General features: G+C 40.9%; 1 protein-coding gene across 3 annotated transcripts; it reads right to left on the reverse strand.

The window, feature by feature from the left end:
- Nucleotides 1-2,022: 2,022 nt before the first annotated feature.
- ppp2r5ca (protein phosphatase 2, regulatory subunit B', gamma a) lies at nucleotides 2,023-20,695 on the reverse strand. Of its 3 annotated transcripts, none has more exons than XM_034576352.1 (14): nucleotides 20,426-20,695; nucleotides 15,156-15,355; nucleotides 11,751-11,861; nucleotides 11,373-11,465; nucleotides 11,159-11,289; nucleotides 10,973-11,032; nucleotides 10,201-10,309; nucleotides 9,815-9,868; nucleotides 9,398-9,568; nucleotides 8,598-8,725; nucleotides 7,471-7,572; nucleotides 7,221-7,293; nucleotides 5,925-6,041; nucleotides 2,023-4,627 (listed from the first exon to the last, which is right to left on the reverse strand). In XM_034576352.1, exons 1-14 carry the CDS (start codon nucleotides 20,517-20,519, stop codon nucleotides 4,493-4,495), a joined length of 1,578 nt encoding a protein of 525 aa, XP_034432243.1. In that variant the 5' UTR covers nucleotides 20,520-20,695; the 3' UTR covers nucleotides 2,023-4,492. The 3 variants fall into 3 exon arrangements, with proteins under 3 accessions (XP_034432243.1, XP_034432245.1, XP_034432244.1); XM_034576354.1 differs by having other exon boundaries at nucleotides 5,925-6,006; nucleotides 20,426-20,644; XM_034576353.1 differs by lacking the exon at nucleotides 5,925-6,041 and having other exon boundaries at nucleotides 20,426-20,644.
- Nucleotides 20,696-20,950: the final 255 nt, after the last annotated feature.

The raw sequence follows: 20,950 nt of genomic DNA on the forward strand, positions 1-20,950 counted from the left end.
GTTGTGATTTTTTTTTACAACAATTAAAACTTTACTCTCGTAAATTTACAAATCTTTGTCGCAATCTCAGAATTTGGGCCCTAATACATGTAGTTGTATAAAGAAGCTTGTGATGATATGAATAATGAAATGCGCAAAATTCTGCCTTACACGTTTTTAAAGTGTCAATGCATTTCTACTCTATTCTGCAGTACATGTATGAACAGTTTTTGCTGTTTTCATCTGGTAAATGACTCATAGTTCAAGTTACAAAAGTATATATTTGGTTATCGAATGTTTATCAAACTCAGTTTCCTAGATAATGTTTGTATTTTTGTATTTTCTTGTTGTGCTCAGCAGTACAATTATCTACAGCAATATAAATACAGTATATATTGATAAAATGATTATTAAAAACCATAACCTTCACTCAGGAGTAAAAATAATTTTTAAAACAGACATTTAAAAACATTTTTTGTGATAATTATTGATATTGACTGATACAAAATGTATCTCGATATAGTGTATAGACATTTCACCCTGTCCTAGTTTCTGGTAGGAAATCAATAGTCACTGATAACAAATGTGTTTTAATCCAGAGAAGAATCTCACCATATTGGACCTGTTCAACTCATTTCACTGTAGCTTCACATCAGTTTGCTGCTGGGGAAACCTGGGCAATGAATATTTCCTGTAGATCTGCATTAACAGTTAAAGTTACAGATGTTTTATTCTGAATGTCCTAACACATGACTGTTGGTAAATGTCCACTCACAACTATCTGGCCCCCTCTTGTGTTGAAAACAGTGCACTGCCGAAAGCTGCTGCTCACCACTGAATCGAAAACCAAATTAGTTTGTCACAGAACTCTGAGTTCCCCCTTGTGTTTGATTAAAATTGGCTTTACTTCATTTCAGGGCTTAACTTCACAAACCCAATGTTTATAAATAATATTTCAAAATGTTTACTTTTTCCCTTCAAATACATTCTTGCCTTTATTCTTACTTACCCCCAAATATGTGGTTTTAATAGAGAAGAGTAATGAGATATTTTTTTTTATATATAAAATATGAAAAAGTAATAAGTAGTTTTATTAGACCAAATAATGATTTTCTTATTTGATGTGGTATAAGGTCACAGGTGCATTAACAAAAATCTATTTATATTTGAATGTCTACTACACTGACATAACATACATATAAACAGTCTAACTCATATATACATGTATTCCCATTACAGATAACCATTTATTGAGCACATTTACTCAGTTCTTAACTTTAGTTTTCTTAGTTAAAAATTGTGCATAGTAATTCTGTTTGTCATTTGTTTTGATTCTTGTTTTATTGCTGACTACATTTCCTCTTACATTGTGCTGCTGTTCCTGAAACAAAGTTCTCCGATGAAGAACAAATAAAGCTACATCTTATCTACCTTTTTCTGGCACCAAGTTATTCACAGACAAAGAATGAACAGTCAGCAAACTATGTTTAAGACAATAAGACCTCAACAAGGGCGTTGCAACAGGGTTAGACAAAGCAGGCAATTCCCTGGTGCCTCAATTGTATGCATGTACTTAACAATTTTGATAATAGAATTTAAGATGAGAATAATGTGGTTTGGTATATGTTTGGTGAAAGTGGGTGTTGAGTTTGGTTTGATGTACGGCCCCCGGGTCCCTTTTACCTGAGTCCCTTGAAAGAGTCCCTCCTGTTTGGTGTTTGTGAATGTCCTGGTGCACAAAGTCAATTCTACAGCACTCACCGACATACCGTCCATGTAACCACGACTGGATGCATTATTTTGTACCAGGCCCCCTGAGACCACACACAGAAGATCATTAGGCAACTGTAGAAGTAATAAAGCCCAGTTAGGGTAAAGATGAAACAATCTTCTCTTTCTAATCTGTTAACAAGAACATGGTTTCCAGGAGATCAAACATGAGTTTGCACCACCAGCATCTTTGGCCTTGTTCCTTTATTGTCCGTGTCATTTCAGATGTGTGCCCTTTCGGTTAATTAAAGCCAAAATGGATGCATGGTTGAAAATATATATATTCAAATAGTCTCTTTATTCGTTCTACATAGTTGTACACCACTAAAGACAGTGATAGGAGCACACAACGGGCTTGAACATTTGTCAGTTACTTTGAGGATGGAGGAAACTTTGCAGATTTTTATTTTTAAGAAAAATAAGAACATTTTCTAAACTGTGTCACTGAGAGTATCCGGCCGAAACAGGAGAAATCAGACGGTATGTGCCAGATTTACTTCTTTAACTTGCTATTGATGTTTTTTTATTCTGTACAGAGGGACAATTTGTACAAAATTAATCTAGATATATATATTTATATATAACACTACATGAAACAAGGTAAATCATATATACAATATTAAATGAATCATATAGTACAGGTCACATACAAAAGGACACTTTAAGTTATCATGTTTTGGAAATAATGTGTTAAAATTAAAAGATCTGCAAAGATCCTGCAGGGTGACAACAAGCCACCAAATCATCTTGAAATCATCTCGTTATTTGTGGACGACTTGTCATTTTTTAAAATAAACCTCTAACATCTTAAACTCATAAAATCCATAAAACATCTTCTCCCAGCAAGCAGGACTGTTTCATAAACGCAATGACAGAAATCCGTTTGGTGAATGGCATTCCTCCAGGGTAAAAGGTACATGTTTAACATGGTAGTTTTAATTTACATATTTTTGCATTCAAGCAAATACAGTATTAATACAGTTAACAAGCCAAGTCACAATGTCAGTTTATTTTCAGCATCTATCTGGCATTTTGTGGCCATTATTTGATACCAGTCTGTTTCAGCGTCGGGCATTCTGAATGGCCAGAGGAAGGAAAACAAAACAAAAAGAAAAAGAATCCAACACCTGACATCCACGCTACTAACCTCCAGAGACAAGACAAAGAAATACACCACGTCAAATATGAAGAAATCTAGCAGACCTCCTCAGTTTAAACAATGGTACTGACTGGAAGATACTTTCCAACTTTCAAACAACCTCCTCACTGAGAAGTGTCCGAAACACGGAGCCCACGAACCAGGCAACTGAATTTATGAATGGTAGCAACACAAACATGCCACACGTCTTTTATATTGGTTGCTCTCAGCAAGTAATTTCACTGATCATCTAACGTCAGTATGTTCACAGCTACTATCTGCTCATATGTTTGTTAATAAATTAATTTATTTTTAATTAATGAGGATTTTAAAATCTTTATCCCATACAATACTAATACACCTTCATGCTCTTTAGAAGGAGACAATGAGCAGAGGTTCTAACTCAGTAACGGCTGCTTAAAACCATCAGTGAGTGAAAAAAACACACGACGCTGTGTGACAGTACAGATCTGTGCCCCTCTCCCACCCAACAACAAGATTATATCTCCTTTACACAGACAATCATCTCTATTCGTTTTTACAGGAAACATATTTTTATAAAACCCAACACTCACCTTAAACACGGCCATGCTCTCAGTCTTTCTGCTCAAGTGCATGTTTTATAAAACCAGAACATTATTACTGCAACTTAGGTAGCAAATGCAGCTTTTCATCCAGGCTTACCCTCATCAGCTCAACTCAAAACACAGCGAGTACCATTGTTTGAACCGTCTCGGCATCACTATGATCTGGTTCTCAAACATCGCCAGTGAACGGAAGGAAGCAAGCATATAAAAAGAGCGGCGTATGGCACAAAACAATAAAGTGGAAAAGTGTCAGATGTCCACAGGACAACTTCCCCATTTCCTCGCCATCTTTCCTGGACGTTGCAAGGCTAAGGACAGGCCTCAGTTTGGTCTTAAATGTGCTAAACTAAAAAAACAAAAACTTTCAAACACCAGTGACCAGAAAACAAAGGCAGGTGTCCCAGATAAAAACATGAAACAAAACCAACAAAAAACACAAACGTCTTGGCACTGATAAGATGTCCATCAGATTGAGCAAAAAACAACAAACAAAACTGAAAACGTACAACAGATGGCAGGAAAGTCTTGTCTTTCATTTGACCAACAGGTTGTTTTTGTTCCCTTTGACAGAAAAGAAAACCAAGCAGAGACCAAGAGACGATCCTTAGACAGTGAGTCAGTCGCTTATTATTAAACCACGTCTCATCCTCAGTGAACACGTTTGCAAAAAGGAATGAAGGAACCAGGTGAGAGGAACCGAAAAGGGAAAACAAAAGTAGAACACACCGATTGTGGCGAGGGCTTAAAGACACACAAACACACACCCACTCCTCTTCCTAAACTGAAAAACAAAAACCTGAGAAAGCAGAACTCTGAAGGAGGTGAATATACAGCTTCTGCACTGGGGCAGCAGGGAATGAAGGAGAACTAAGGATTCTGGGTAAACAGATGGTGGGGACGGGGATGAGAGCCCAGCGCGGGGGTCATAAGTGTTGTTCTGGCGAACGGGCCGAGTGGATGTCCATGGCTGTCGAGGGTAGAAGGGGCAGTTGAACCAAGAGCCGGCAGGTGGCGGGACCTAGAGTCCATCGTGGGTGGTCAACATGTCTTCAGCTCTGCGGTGGGACTCCAAGGCTTTTGTGGTGTAAAGATCCTGAGGCAACTCAGATTTACGTCGCACCATGGGTCGCTCTTTCCGCTGTTCATGCTGCAACTGTCGGAGAAGGAAGACGAGAGAAGGACGTTTCATTCATTTATTTATTTCACATATTTGTGGTCAAGCACAACAACAACAAGTTAGTCACATCCAACAAAATGTAATAAACAGAAACAAGAAGGACTGAGTCAGTAAATCAAAAGATAACATAACATTAAAACAATATTAAATCAAATTAAATTAACACATCAGACCTGTGCTATGTGTGGAGCCTCCATGTGTTCAATATTAAATAAATGAGACTTAATGAAATAAACAATCTAATTAATGACTGTGTGATACATATGAACTATGCAACTTTAATAATCCAGGAAATTATTTTATGAATTAAAAGAATTAACTCCAATAAAACTTTGAAGACAATTAACTTTGATTTCATGTGCCAGTGACAGTTTCCCTGTCAGTGATGTCACCAGTAATAACTGAGATAATTTAAAGAAATGCAGAAAAGATAACAGCATCTGAAAGGACTGATACAGCTGAAAATGCCAGATCAGCCATTGGCAAGTATGCAAATCGATGTAAATCGAAGAAAATTGTTTCACTTAGGTAAAACTGTCATTTTCTCTTCACCAGTCCAAAACAGCAGTTGTGCCGTACTGCGATTACTGTTTTTAGAGCGGCGGAGAAGAAGTGATTTCCAGTCGTGCGTCAGCCAGAGTTTGCTAAAAATGTCAGCAATTTGGCAAAATTTCACGCTGGAAAGTCCCACAAGTTCGACGGCTTCATGTGCCGTATACAAGACTTTAATTTTGAGGGGCTTACAATGAGTGCACTAGTAATCTCATCAGGCATTTGAAATACGAGGAGTTCATCAAGTTGTGACCATTTGAATTTGTTTAACCTGAGCGTGGACATACAACAATGATATCAATCAGCACTTCCATACAGGGTGAGTAACACAGCTGTTAAAATGTGCCATATAAGTTGCATAGTTTTTAAAATGCACTGGTATCTGTATGGGAAAAAGTTATTGAAATATCTAAAATGTTAAATCTATTATCGTTTATTTCATAATTTCTTATTTATGTATAATACTGAACACTTTGGGCTCTAACCACTGAGACATCAGGCTGGGGACATAAAACAGAAAGCTCTTGATTCCAGTGTTCAGTCTAGATTATTTTATACTTGCTTTTAGAAAAAATCTATAACAAAGTCTATATGTTATACACACAGTACATAGTGATAACTATTGTTGTACAAATAGACTTTGAGTTTTGGTCAATAACAGATCTATCAATGTAAAGGGTTTCATTAGAAGAGGAAAGATAACAGAGAAAGTCAGGTTTACCTGAGTCGCGCCCTCCTCAACTGTCTCTTTTAACCTCTGAACATCTTCTATCAAAGGGACATCCGTCTCCATTGCTACAGGACTATTGAGGTCAGAGGAATCAACATACATAGAGAACTATGTTGAAAAGAAAGGGAAAACAAAAACAAAAACAAAAAAAACACAAAAGGATGGAGAAAAGACTTTCAGTCGCATGCAAGAAGAATGAATCTAGAGGCTCTGGATGAATTAAATCAAGCAGCTCTAATCTATGGCAGTTGTAAGTGTGATGTGCTTTAGTTGTGGTGTAGAAATAGAAACGACTAAGACATTGTATGATTACATTATTTGGAATTTATTGATTGTGAAACACACACCTTGTGTTAAATGATATTAAGTGGATGTCAATTGCCGGGACAGTAGAGCTGTTTTCAGACATTAACTTTTGAAAATGTCATTTTCCTCAGTTTGTGTTTCACGCAGCAGAATATTGTCCTCGACATTTCCAGAACATTCAGGCGAGGGGTGGGGAGGGTGGAGCATGCAGGGGGCAGGAAATGTCGTTTAATTTCTACTGCGGAAATTACATTTTCTTTTTTTCACAGCACATCAACACCGGCATCGGCCCATTTCTCCAAAAAATATTGTTTTCTTGTCTTTCAAATTTAACGTCTACGTCTTCTACGTTTATGGCTCTTCTTTTTAATCCTGAGATATCTGTATTCTTTGTTTGTTTTTTTAGAAGTGCCATTGAGATTTTATTTGGGTTGAAAATATATTTTAAAAATGTGTTTGACATGTTGCCACTTGGACAGAGTCGGGTCAATCATTTCCTTTGCTGAAGCTTCATATTTACTGTAAAGACAGTGACATGAAGCTGGTCATCAAACAGTGAACAAGGAAGTGATTAAGTGTACTTCTTAAAATGTTAAACTAGTCTTTAAAAAAAACTTTAAATAATGTCTGACCCAGAATTAAGATGTGAGGGGACAGAACCATCACAGCAGGATTTGAACCCGTGTGTTGCTGCTCTTGAGGGATGTCGTCACATCACTGATTCCTTTCACCACAACTAAGCACAGTCTTAGAAAGAACTTCTTTCCACATGAACTAGGGACAAACAGTGTGAGCAAAACCTACATGGGATAGGATGAAAAGGGAGCCACAACTCAGCCACACAACTGGATTACAGGAAACACAAGACACGTCATGCATTTCTTCTATAGTCCTACACACACACACACACACAGAGAGAGACATGCACATTGGTAGGAAGGGAAAAACAGATGTGTTCCAGAGACCGCACACACTGCTCACCTGTGGATTTGACTTGGCGAGGTTTTCAATCTTGATCCAAGCCTCCTCACGTTCTTTTGACTTTGCCTTCTCTCTGTTAAACGAAGCACCAGACCTCCACTCATTAGTCTGCTACACTGATGAATGTGAAAACCAACACAACTATTCAGTCGCAGTCTTACAGCCGATTGAAACAATGTGTCACTCAGACGTTGTGTGTTAAAAAAAAGGATTAATCGAGTGGGAGAAGAGTGTCTGTGCTGCTGCCTACTTGTTTTTCTCAGCCCTGAACTGCTGCGTGCAGTCGTCAAAGAGCTTCTGATTCATCTCCATGAAGAGCTTCAGAGCGTTGTAGATGAGGCCGTGGATGGTCCTGTGAGCAGACACACACACAGTCAGGATTATCACAAATTATCACAGACAATAAAGTAAAAAAAAAACGAGGTTTGACACTTCACAATAACTCACTGACAAAACTATGACTAAAGCTTTGAACTGTTCATTGAGACACATATTTACTTCCACCGAGGAGGTCATGTCTTCACCCCTGACAAAAAAAAACTACTAGTTGGATTTACGCAAAATTTTAAGTAAGGATGAAAGAACCAATAATATTTTGGGGCAGATGTGGACAAAGAGGTGGATTCAGGAAATAGTTTTTCACATTTTCCAGGGAACTACAAAGGTACTCAGAGCACAAACCTCCACGAAGTCCCATTATGAAACATGTTAATTAAATCCAGATTTTTTAATTGGACCAATACTAAAGTAAACACTCTCCCAAAGAGGACAGATTTGTATTTTACTTTTTAAAATCAATATATAATATACATACACAATATCAATAAATGTTTGTAATTTGGTACGGATGGATATAAAAATCCAGATCCAGCAGATGTAAAAGTGGTTTCATGAGTGGCAGGTGTTTGTTAGTTGCTGTATGTTATTATATTTTGGCATGGATCCAGACAAAGAGGCAGATCCAGAAATGTGATCACACTCTTTAACACTATGAGATAAGGCCCTTGGTGGAAGTATGCACTAAGAGCCATTGAAGTTTACTTTATGTTTACCGAAAGCACCTTACGTTGAAAGGTTCTACTATCCAAGTCTTTTATTAGGCACCAAAACCAATAAACTTTAAATCACACATTAAAGGTTTATCTGGAGCAATAGGTGCAATAATAAAAGGAATCGCTGATGATTTAAATGATAGGCATGAGTACATTCTGTGACCAAACCCTATCTATATATAAATCTACATACACACTTCAGAGATCGGTATGTGAGCTATTTGGTCAGCGGTTGTGTCAGACGGGTGTTACATGCAGCGTGAGGTACATACAGGGCGTTTCAGGACACGAGTACACGTGGAGCTTGACAACTCGAGTGTCTTACTTGTTCCAGTGGGTTTTCGAGTTGCGGTACAGAGCCGGGAACATAATGGGCAGAATCTTTGCTGCGTTGTCGCTGATCAGACTCATGATGTACTCGTTGTTCCAGTAGTACAGAGCTCTCTCTGCCACCTACAGGAAACAATATACAACACCTCAGTCAGACACCTGAATAACTCTTTGTAGTAACAGTGTTTTCAAACTAAAACGATCTCTGTCAACAGCGTTTTGGCACCGTATAAATTTTAATGCCCATCCAGACTGAAACGCCTGAAAACGCATTCATCACATGACCACTCATATACACTGGGCATGCGTGTGCCAGTGTAAACAGGAAGCATTTGGTAATAAGTTGCAGATTGCTCTATAACTTAAGAGCAATCTGCAACTCCTACGCATGAAAGCAGTTGTATAATTGTAAAATGTGGAATTTGCCTGCACACCAGCTGTACGCAAAGACAACAGGGTCAGCAATACTTGTAATAGATTATTCATGATGCGTTCTACTTCGGTAGCCGAGACTAATGCCAGTTGTTTTCTTCTGGAAGCGGGTCATGTGATAGGAGCCTGACGGATCAGCGAAGGCTAATTCATGACCGAACAGAACTAATCAGCAAGCGGTTGTGAGTGTTAACACTGCCTGATTCTGCCTGTCCGGACTAAAACGCTTCCCTGGAGTTTTCAAACAGCAGCGTTTCTAAACTTCTCAGTTTTAGCGGCTCTTAAACTTCTGAGGAGTGTGGACGACATGCGTATCCCGTGGTCTGAGTTATGAAGGAAATGTTGTCAAAACCCATCAGTTACCTGGAAGTGCGGACTGGACACACACTTGGCAAGCTGTCGGAACAGAGGCTCCTGCACCTTCACAAACTCAGACGGCTCGATGACATCCAGGATCTCCTCCAGCTCGTTGAGGAACATCACTTCCTTGGGACTGTGAGTCTTTGGCCAGTACTTTAATAGAGCCATTACCACCTGTTGTGATGGAAGAGAGAGAGAACATTGTGCTGAATAACCGTCCAGGTAGGAAAAAAGGGGGAGAAGGGCTATTGGGCTGAAAAGAAAAGTTTAATATCCGACAAAGAATGAGCCAAATGATTAATTCATGAACTTGTGACCTTGCAAGAAAAACCAATGAAGGATTAAACCCGAGCTCCAATTTTTTACATCAATTTTAAGCCTCAAATTAGAAATTTCAGCAAGAATTAGAATGGGACGTACCGGCTCAGTTAGAGTGCTGTCCTTTTCCAAAAACTGCACCACACAGTAAGCCAGCTACAAAACACACACAAATACAAATCATTACACTGTGAAGGCATCTGAATTTATCCACAAGCAAACTAAAGGTAACATGACAGAGCAACCGAGGGGCCTGAGGCTCCGACTGGCTGAAACATGCAATCCCAGTTTTCTTTAACAAAAGCTGCAGAATGACCTGCTGCTCTCGTGAAGAAAAAGAGGTGCGTTCTTAAAGCAGGTTTGGGCACGAATAATCAAATACATTTTTAAAAGAATGTCACCTGTAAATAATATATCTCACATTTCAAACTGCTTTAAATAAGAATTTTAAATCCAGCTCCTCAGGGTTTATTTTCTTCTCAACTTACCTGTGGATGGTAGACACTAAGTGATTTGACTTTGTGCAGAGGCAATAAAACCTTCAACAGGAATATTTTGTGCTCTTCTTTTAGTGGTAAGGCAAATCCATTGATTATGCTGGAAAATAAAAAAGACAAGAATTATCAGAAAACCTAAAACACAAACTTTCAAAAACACTTATATTCACCTAAAGAAGACCTATTGTGCTGATTTTTACATTTGATTTACAGGACTACACTGGAGCAGCTTTGCACGATTGACAGTTTAAAAAAACTAAACTGCTTATTTATCTCTTCTGCAGCCTCTCAGTTGATCCTCTGACTGAAACAGTGCGCCCAGCACTTGTAAGCACCATCTCATCCTCTTAACGGTGTGAAGGCTTGATCGATGATCTCAATTAATTCTTAGAAATGCATCTCACTGTGCTGCGCTGCAACATCCTGCAAAGCCAACCTGCTGACTACTACGTCCATCACTCTGCCCTGTTGCTAAAACAGGAAACCGTTCTGAGCAGTGTGACACCAGAGCTCGTCTCGCAGGGATTATTACTTTCACATATGTTTACTTCGTTATTTGAAACCTTGTCCGTGTTGAACATGAACTTCTCACATTGTAACATCTTTCTAATAATTCTAAGTCTGTATGTGGCTTGTATATATCTAGTTAAATGTTCATCTCATCGGCTTCACACTTGACATGTGAATTGTAAAGGGTTAAAGAAAGTGCAGTGTCGAATTTGGTGCGATTTGTAATACGTTCAACTTTTGTTCAGGCTCATACCTTCCAAGTATTTCCAGTAGTTCAGCTATACCATTGTGGTGCTCTGTCTCATAGATAAACCTGTGGGAACAAACAGGAACTGGATTCAGTGGCTAAACACAGATTCTATATTTGATGATTCATAGGTTGACCATTCATCTTGGTATTCATGATTAAAACAAACAGCAGTGGGAAGGCTGCACTGACCTATAGAAAATGTTATTGATCTGTTTTCTGATGTACGCTCTCAGCCCCAGGAACTTTCCATAGATCCTGTGGAGGGTTGTTTTGAGGAAGTCTCGCTCTCTGGGATCCTCGCTGTCAAATAGATCTAGGAGCTGCGACGTCAAAGAAGTGAAATGTTACCACAATGAAAAGTCACAATGAAAGATTCAATTTTGCCAACATGTTGCTTTCTTACCTGCATAACAAATTTCTGGTCGATGTATTTCTTTGCTATGTTGGGCTGAAAGTCGGGCGATTCTAAAAACCTAAGGAAAAATTCATAGACGAGCTGCAATAGAAACAAAACAAAACAACAAATGAGTGAATGCTTTAAAAATACTATAAAATCAGGTATATCAAGCTGTTCTGTTCTTTCAGTACTGGGTCTGCATTAACGTGGTTATTTCTGTCTGTTAATTCTCCTATTTTTATACGTACATAAAATGAATTCATACACTAAACTAAAGCAGCCTAACTGCAAGCTTCAGCTACGCTTGGAGGCTTTTCTACACGGAGATTCATTTATAAATCTCTCAGTTTGGCAGACGATTAAATCATTTAAAAAAATGTCAACCTGGAGGTGTGGCCACGCTGCTTCAAGTGTTGGCTCGTCCTCTTCTGGATCAAACTCCGCTCCGGTGGGGTTGGATGATGGAGGCAATGTTCTGAACATATTCACCGCAAACTGGAAGAGGAGAAATGAAAATGAGTCGCTGAATGTTTACGACCCAGGACAGAAAACCATTCAAGTCAACTTCCTTTTGTTTCAATAAACTAAAGCCACAGTTCGTGCTTCAATCAGAGCAAATATCCATTTAAAGTTTGAGAAACAATACAGCGGCTCTGCCCAGGTTGTGTTAGGATACGCTACAAAAGACTTTTTCATCAAACAACCAGGCCAGAACTTTCCCCACTCGTGAATGATTGTTTACCGTCATGAAATGAGGTTAAACCAACAGTTAAACCACATCAAACTGGGGTGAGGGTTGCTTCTTTGATTTGGTGATTGTTTCTAAGAACAATGCAGTGTTTCAAAACTAAAATAAAAGTAACAGCAGCATCTCTGTAACCAGTTCAGCACACAGAGCGAGTTCAGCGCCAGATGCCAACATTTTGCAGATGCACTTGCTTGTGGTGAGTTTGCCTGAAGAGGTCGTTAGAAATGCTGACATCATATGAGGAGTACAGATAATTAATTCATACCCTTGGCCTCGTGTTAAATGATCAGGAGCCCATGTTAGTGTCACATTACACAATTTAGTTTTTCAATTTTCTGCCACTATTTAAATGGTCCGTGCTAAAACATCTGCAAGGAAATTAAAAGAAAGACAACTATCATTAAAAAAAGGTCTCTAGAATTCTAGAATAAATTAAAAAAGCTTAATCACAACTCAAAATGCATAAGAAATGTCCCATCTTGGGTATTCTAAAATCACTTTTCTTTATAGGTTGGTGTTAAGTTTGCAAACTAGCCTCAGAGCGAATGGCCCACAATAATCTGAGTGTGTTGCGTTAATGGTCTCTCACAGTGTCAACTGACTCCCCTGTGGGCTGCTGCTCCATGCTAGGCAGATCATGGGACACTGCAGGTGGCCTACTAAAACAGCAAGGGCCTTGTTTGAAAAGACAAGCTACAAGGTAGGCGGAGATAAGACCGTCAGGGCCGAGACGCACTTCATCACAGAACAGGCTGCAAAAGGAAACGTCATAACAGTGATTAGGACAATTCTGCTCTAGGCTTTGAGGATGAGAAGATAATGACAATGGAGGGGGAGAATCTTTCTAAAACTCCTGTTTTCATTATGTTTACGGCACCGCTTCTGTTTCCTGATCTTCTGAATCTTTATAATCTCCTTGTTTAGTCTCTGTAAATTAAAATTAAAGCAATTCTTTCATTAATTCCAAACAAAACAATGTAGCATGTGATGAAAATTGTATCATAGTAAAGTTCTTTGCTCTGGGAAAAAAAAAAAAACGTACTAGCTTTCAAGTTACAGTGTTAAGCAGGAACGTTTTACATTATGTTTTCACATAAAACCCGACAGATTCTTTTAATGAGCTTTTGAAATTAATAACCTTTTTCATAGCCCCCCAGTGGCTTTAATCAGAAGACGAGAATGTTCACACACCAGTTGATGCTCCCATAAACTTATTTATAATAATTTCCAGGTAAAAGGTAAATGATGAAGTTTATGGGAGCAACAACTGGTGTGCGGACATATTGGTCTTCTGATTTTCGCCACTTCTGTCCGGCCCCTCATGTTTATCACGTTTGGATGCTTGTGCGTTTGTATACTTTCTGAATCCCTAAAATATTCTTTTAAAAAAGTGGATTGGTTCAAGTTTACAGCTGCAACCAACTATTTTGATCATTGATTAATCTGGTGATTATTTTCTGGATCCATTCATCCATTAGATACAGTGCATTAGTTGATACAGCTTCACTTTTCTCACATGTTGTAGTGTTGCTGCCTTATTCTACAATTGTTCAAATCAGTTTCTCTCATTTTGAGGAGGAAATGTGTAACAACCAGAGCTTTTTCTAGAGATGTGAAGTAGGAAGTCACCAAGAACTCGATGATCATTCTGGCTTTGTGGAGATGGCAGAAACTACCAGAGGGACGGCCATTGCTGCAGCACTGCACTGATGTTGGCTATATGGTAGAGACAGAAGCCTCAGTGAAAGACACGTGAAAGCACCTACAGGACTCACAGACTGTGAGAAACAAGATTCTTTGGTCTGATGAAACCAAGATTAAATTGTTTGGCCTACATTCTTATCTCCATGTTTGGAGGAAACCAGACAGCTCGTCAGCTGCTCGTCACCACCCCGACGACAGTGAAGCGTGGTGGTGAAAGCATCAAGCTGTGGTTGGGTTTTTCAGCAGCAGGGGAAGTAAGACAGGTTAAGGCTGAGCAAAAGCCTAACAGAGAATCCCTTAATGAAAGTCTCTCACAGAGCACCCAGCACCTCAGACCAGGCACAATGTTCACCTTCAAATGACCCTGAGCGCACAGCCAATACAAAGCAGGAGGGATGGGGACAACTCTGAATGTTACCGAGAGTCACAGTCCTGACTAGCAGTAATAATAGCTGACCTCCCACAGTCACCATCCAACCGGACAGAGGAACTGCTGAGAAGAATGGCATATCCATCATATCTGTTATACCCGTGGTGTTTTGAATCTCTGCTAGAACTTACAGGTCAAACAACGTAATGATGAGAAAAATAACTAACACCAGTTGGCTGTTTTTCCTTCCACTGTTTGTATTGGTCAATCGTAATGGATACTGATTATTCATTTGCGGTGTGTTCTGTCACCTAAGCTCTTCCAGTAAAGCCCAAACACACAAGGAAACCAAGCAACTCAGAGAGATTATGGGACAAACAATGGTCGTGAAGACAACAACTCCCATGATGCCAAGCTGCTTTATGACATCATCAAAAAGGTGTTTTGTCATTGTTTTGATGTAATAGCCCTAGTGGCCCTTTTTTTCTTCGGGCTCATTTGTCTTTCAATTGTCAGATAAAGGCAAGAAAAACACCCATATTATTTTTCCAAAGCCCAGGGCAAAATCTTCACTTTTTTTTTTCTTCAACTATCAGATCAAAACTCAAAGAAAATGTAACAAAAATCTGCAAATTTGTGAAGCTACATCCAGAATATACTTTTTCCCCCTTCACAAAAAAGGCTGAAACAATCAAGTAATCATTTCTTTAATTTTAAATCTAGTTTGATCCTTCGTATCTATGACTCTAACCAACTTCTCTCCAAAAAGTGACGGGTTGTGACGAAACCTGATCACAATCCTCAGCTGGGACACAAACCAATAGTTGAATCATAAAATCAACTCTTTTTCTTATTTACCCTCCAAACAGCTCTGCCCTGCAGCTACAGCTGGCCCCTGCTCTCAGCCAGAGTTTCACCCTCATCTCCAGCTTTCATCGTAAACTTAACTCCCTCCAGCTCCACTCACCATGTGCACCACCTCCGGGTAGATGGGCTCTGTGATGACATTCCTGTTGTGGGTGATGTACTCCACCATCTCGCTCAGCGCCGCCCGCTTCACTTCCTTCCATTTTAGGTCGCTCAGCGGGTCGGACAGGAAGTCGAATAGAACACAGCACTGCCGTAGCTTCTGGATGAAGAGCTTCTCCTGCTCAGCGGGGGCCACATCTTAAGACAGACAGAAAGAGGAAAAAAGCATTAGGTGGACAAGTGAGACAAAGTCCAGTGGCAAAATGAGAGTTGCAGGTGTAACAAGGCTAAACAGTGGTAATGAAAAGATACGCCAGAGAATATCCGATAAAGGAGCCATGGCCAAAGCCTGATGGGTCACAAAGAGGAAGTCAGTTCAGCTGTGAAGTATAACAGTTTAAACAGCAATGGAAACAGAAGGTAGCAGGAGAATGATGAGGAGCGGCAAATGAGTCATGAAGACTGAAGTGCATTGAGAGAGAGGCAGAGATGGTGAGAGCCCAGGGGGAGGATAACGACAGAGCGGAGAGGAGGAGAGAGCGCAGCACAGGGAGGGGATGAAGGATGAAGGATTTGGGAACTAGGTGAACGGTCACAGATCTATTCATAAATAAAACCAAGCTATTTAAGCCTGTCATTGTATTTGACCATGGTGGTTTTAGGATTTCCTTATTCTCCTGATAAAGGCTGATAAACTAAATAACAGAGAGTGATTCCAAAGTGTCGTCGTTATGTGACACAACTTTGATGTTGCTCGTTTGACTTAATGTCTGATGTTTGATTTTATCTTTGCTTGGAAATCTTCACTGTCCCTCAGCTACCCAAAATAATCACTATTAGATAGGTGTTTGCAACCGTGTCCATTTCTTTTCTTTCTTTGTCAGACCGATTACGGAGAAACCACTAAACGGATTTCCACGAAACTTTGTAGAAGGATGGAACATGGGCGGAGAAACAACCCATTAATCCAGGAATTCAATTTCACATTTAACATTATGAGATATGGCATTTTTTGTGATTTTCACCAAATTTCTCTGAAATAACTCATTGATCTTGATGTAAAAGAAAGGTACATTTGAGCGACATATCTATGAGTGAGTGCAATAACGATCTGAACGGACAACTCTGATTGTATTTGCACAGTTATAAAAACTGTTTAAGCAGAAGTTACTTCTGCCAAGGAGGTTACACTTTCCCCCCTGTCCCTTTGTTTGTTTGTTTATAAACAGGATTATGCAGAAATTAAAGGATGGATTACCAGGAAATTTAGTGGAATGATGCTGTGTGAGTCAGAGTCAGAAGAACTCATTAAATCTTGGTTTGGATTCGGATCGGGGACGGATCCAAGAATCTCTACAAAGTTGTGCATGCTCGATGCAGTTACAATAAAATGTGGAGGGCACGGCAGTGAGAGAAAGTGCATCATCCTTACATCAAAACCATAAAGAGTTACAGCAAATCCTAAATCACAGGTTTATAAACCTCTGCAAGTCATGTCTGTACAGTAAAGACCTCTGCTTCATAATTACTTGTCCATGAAGGGTGTGGCTTTAACAATAGGCTGGCACTGAGGCTCGAAGCTGTCTGCACACGAGTAGGATGCTGATGCCATGGGTGAGATAAATTAGATCAGATGTACACAGTACAGTGTGTAAACATCAGAAGGACAGAAGGAGATGGATGAATCCCACTCACCCTCCATGATTCTACTGTAACCTTTGGGCAGAATGCTTCCAATTACTGAGATAAGCAAATTAGGCTGGGAGACAAATTGTGATTTATGAATTTGGCACAGGGTTCTAATAGAGAAAATGCATAAATAATACCCAACCGATAAGGGCAACGAAAACATGATATATGAATGCAGAAATATTATTCACATGATTCTAGGATAAATTAATTAATTCTTTCTTGCTGTCTTCCATCTCGTTTAAATTAGACTGAAAGTAATGAGGAAATAAACAGGCATCGAATTCCGCCGATTGAATCGTGCAGGTGTTCGAAAGGAAGGAAAGCACTAGAGGAAAAGCTTGGTATAGACACAAAGAAGGAAGTAACAGGCAGCTAAAACTATTTGGTCATGCCCTAATTTCGGTGAATGTACTGAGAGAGTTACAGAGGCCATAGCACGGAGGAAAGGGCACACACACACACACACACACACACACACACACACACACACACACACACACACACACACACACACACACACACACACACACACACACACACACACACACACACACACACACACACACACACACACACACACACACACACACACACACACACACACACACACACAGTGTCAGTTTCAAGTCGGCCAATTTATCTTGATGACAGTGAGAGGTTGGGAATTCCAGAGGAGAGAGGGTAAGTGTGTAAGCTGCCATTATCGCACATTTCCATAAATGATTTGGCAGCCAATTGGGCTGTCACCGTCACAACAGGAAAATGAGTGCCCTTTACTCCTGATTAAAAACACATAAGGTTATTATCATTGTTATTACGTCGTCAAAAACCGCTTAGAATTACTTTTCACATCCATAGCACCTTCCAGAAAGAGGCTCAGTGGGGCAACAACAGTGAGAAACAGCAGCAAGGATTAAACTAAAAAGTAAATTATGTGGTTGTTTACTTTCTAATTTGCAATCGGTTGCCCTGTCTGGGACATGAAGCTGGCCCGTAACGTGTTGCCTAGCCTTGCACCCCTGACCGTGTCAGACTTAGCTCGCTGCTATTACATAAGTCTGTCTGCCCGTGTCATAAAGTTTCTGTGCGCTCCCAAAATACCCAGCAGGTTGTTGTGTAACAGAGAAAGGCCCAGTGTTGTGATCCCAAAACCGATGTTAAGCACAATGTGACTTCTATTAATGCTCAAAACAGACGCCCGAGGAGAGCAAGTATGCACACGCACTCACACTCCCGGGTATCATGTCTTATGGAGAACAAAACGCGATTTATCTTGATGCCCCCTATTCAAAACAAAAATAATAAAGTGTAGTCACATTGGAAAAACCGTCAGCACTGCAGCAGCTGCAGGTCTGAGGTTTGAACTGGTTTGGCAATCTGCTTCATCACCAGCATATTATGCTCAATGTAAACACTGACATACTTACAGATATGTAGCGGAACAGCGTGTTACAGTTTGGTTTGAGAGGTATGACTCTGGCCACATTGATCAATTAAAACTGATCTGGCTGCATTGTAAGCATCAGCAGAAAATACTTCCTGCATATAACAAGTTCTACATCATTGACACAAATGAGACACACTCATAGTTGCACTTTGGAGGCTGCCATGATACTGATGGCAAGAAATGTTTTGCAAGGCTGGAAATTGAAATGTAGTCTTGTGTCTTGAAGAAAGATTATCTCCTGAAATATCTGATGAATGTGGACATGAAATATGGGCATGAATTGAACCATTAGATCACGAGAAGATGTTGAGAGCGATTTAGAGACGATCAAGGATTTCGGAGAGCTCATGCAAGGACACTAAAATCTATTCATTTTTGTGAAGATGTAAAAAATATTAACCGAAACTAAGCAAATTTGCATGAAATAAACAGGCACCATGATTGTTTTCAGGTTTATATCTTGAGTGAGACACCACAGTCCTGCAAACATCTAGGCACAAATGTACCATATTTTGTATAGTTCATGCAAATCACCTTTGTTTCTGACATTATTTGTTTTAGATCTTTGGAGTCAGAAACACTTATTAATGACCACACAAGCAAGCTGGAGGAACTTGAACATGAAAAAAAACGTATCTCAACATGAAAAATAACCTATTGACAAAGACAGTGTTGACACACGAGTAGACAATATCCGGACAGGACAATATCACATACAGTAACATTAGTGCAGAGTAGACTTCATATGCACTACAATAAATAGATAGTTTTAAAGAATGGATTTGCATGAACTAAACAACATTATGGACAATTGAGCAAGGCGTCTCCCTCCAGATACAAACCTCAAAACACAATCAAAGTCTGTGATTGTTTGACAGTTAATTTACATGAACTAAACAACTATGGACTGTGATTGTTTTCAGGTTTACATTTGGAGTGAACCACCACTGTCCCGTACACATCCATGCACAAAATGTACATTATTCTGCGTAGTAGCAGTTTAGTTTCCCCAACAAGGAAACGCACAACACTGAATCAAGACATGGGTATGAAGTGCAATCTGTCTCAACTTGATCTCGAGTCAATCCGGATGCAGTACATTCGATGTAAACAACAGAGAGGCCCAATGGGAGGAGGGAAAGAGACCAGTGTCCAGCTCGTTCTCCCCCAACACTGAGTTGTCATTCACGGCAGTCGCCTCTGTGGTTTAACAGAGTGTGATCAATAATCGCCTGGGGCTTCATCTAACGCTGGGCTGCACCCGAGTACAGTGTTAACAGGCTGGGGCCTTTCAAACATGACTGAATGCATTGTGCACATATTAAATAGGCCGAGTCCCGCTTGTTGTAATCCTGAAACATTGCTGCTGCTGCTGCTGTGACACGGCCGGCTGGGGGTCACATATTGACGGTGTGTTGACACAGATCCGCTGCACTTGAGGAGGAGAGACGTTCATTCAAGACTTCGCGAACATGAGGGGTGGGGGGGGGGGGGGGTAACAAGGGGGGAGATGGACGAGGGGAGGGGGGGCTGCTGCAGAGCTGTGTCCGTCTGCTGTGACCAGTTTGCACCCAGGGGAACTGGAGTGTGGCAAAAAAAATCGCTGGGACCGAGCAGAGCAGCAGGGGGTGGGAGGGTGAGCAGGACTGGCCATGTTGGAGTCAGCTTTTAGCATTAGCCTTTAGCTCCCGGGGGCTACGGCTAATTACTGCACACACATACACACACGAATGGAGAAACGCGCAATTCCCAGCGAAACGTAAATGTAAAGCCGAGGACAGGACCCTTCCCTGGGCTATGACCTCACTTCCTTTGACATCACTAGCTCGGCGGGGGGATGGGCAGAGAGCAGCTAGCTAGTAAAACCTGATTTTTTTTAACACAGCGTCTCGCAGCGAAGCACACGAACCGTCCCCCCCCCCCACACGCCCGCCCGCCCGCCCCTGTGGTTCCTCCAGCGAGCCGAGACGGTGAACTCGTTCTCTCGGCGTCCGGACGCGGTGGGAACCGAGCGGTCGCCGGCGGAGGAGAACCGGGGCACAGCGACACACACACACACACACACACACGGCTCCCTCTCCCCGTAATTCCCCGGGACAATGCAGGCGGAACAATTCGTCCTTACGTACCTCTGAAGTGCATAAGAGCCAGCGGCTGAAAGGGCCCGTTGGAATTAGGCGCGTCCACGACCATCCTGTCTCCGGATTTATTGCATGTCAACATCTAAACCTCAACCAGGAAGGCGCATCGACTCAGGGCGAGAGGCCAGCCTCCATTTTAGCACAAAAGCGGATCAGAAAATGAAGCTCTCCGCCGCTGGAGGGAACTGGCTGCTCGGTGACGTAGGCAGCGGGGGAGGCGGCTGATTGGTTGAGCGCGGGCAGCTTCGGCGCAATCAGGGTGTGACGGGCTGTGGACGAGGGACGGGGATTTGCTGAGGGGCCGCACAGGGGGCGGGACGTGTGCTGGAATTTTGGCCCCGGTTCCTCCTCCTCCTCTGGTGACGCTGTTCACATCTGATCCAGATCTGAGATCAGATTCATCCAGATCAGCTGCACAGTGGAACCATCAGCGGGGTTCATAAGAGAATCTGATTTAGGATGAGTGTCAGTTCCTGGATGAATCTTCAGAGGCCCCTCCTGTCATCTCTGGGT

This window comes from Hippoglossus hippoglossus, chromosome 22 (genome assembly GCF_009819705.1).
Source record: "Hippoglossus hippoglossus isolate fHipHip1 chromosome 22, fHipHip1.pri, whole genome shotgun sequence".
Taxonomy (NCBI): Eukaryota; Metazoa; Chordata; class Actinopteri; order Pleuronectiformes; family Pleuronectidae; genus Hippoglossus; species Hippoglossus hippoglossus.

What these genes read in the sequence shown, in the direction of transcription:
- ppp2r5ca (XM_034576352.1), bottom strand. Translation starts at nt 20,519, where the DNA reads ATGTTGACATGCAATAAATCCGGAGACAGGATGGTCGTGGACGCGCCT. An exon ending in ATCAATAACATTTTCTATAG is followed by an intron (nt 11,033 to 11,158) that starts GTCAGTGCAGCC and finishes TTGTTCCCACAG; the next exon opens with GTTTATCTATGAGACAGAGC. An exon ending in TTAGTGTCTACCATCCACAG is followed by an intron (nt 9,869 to 10,200) that starts GTAAGTTGAGAA and finishes TGTGTTTTGTAG; the next exon opens with CTGGCTTACTGTGTGGTGCA.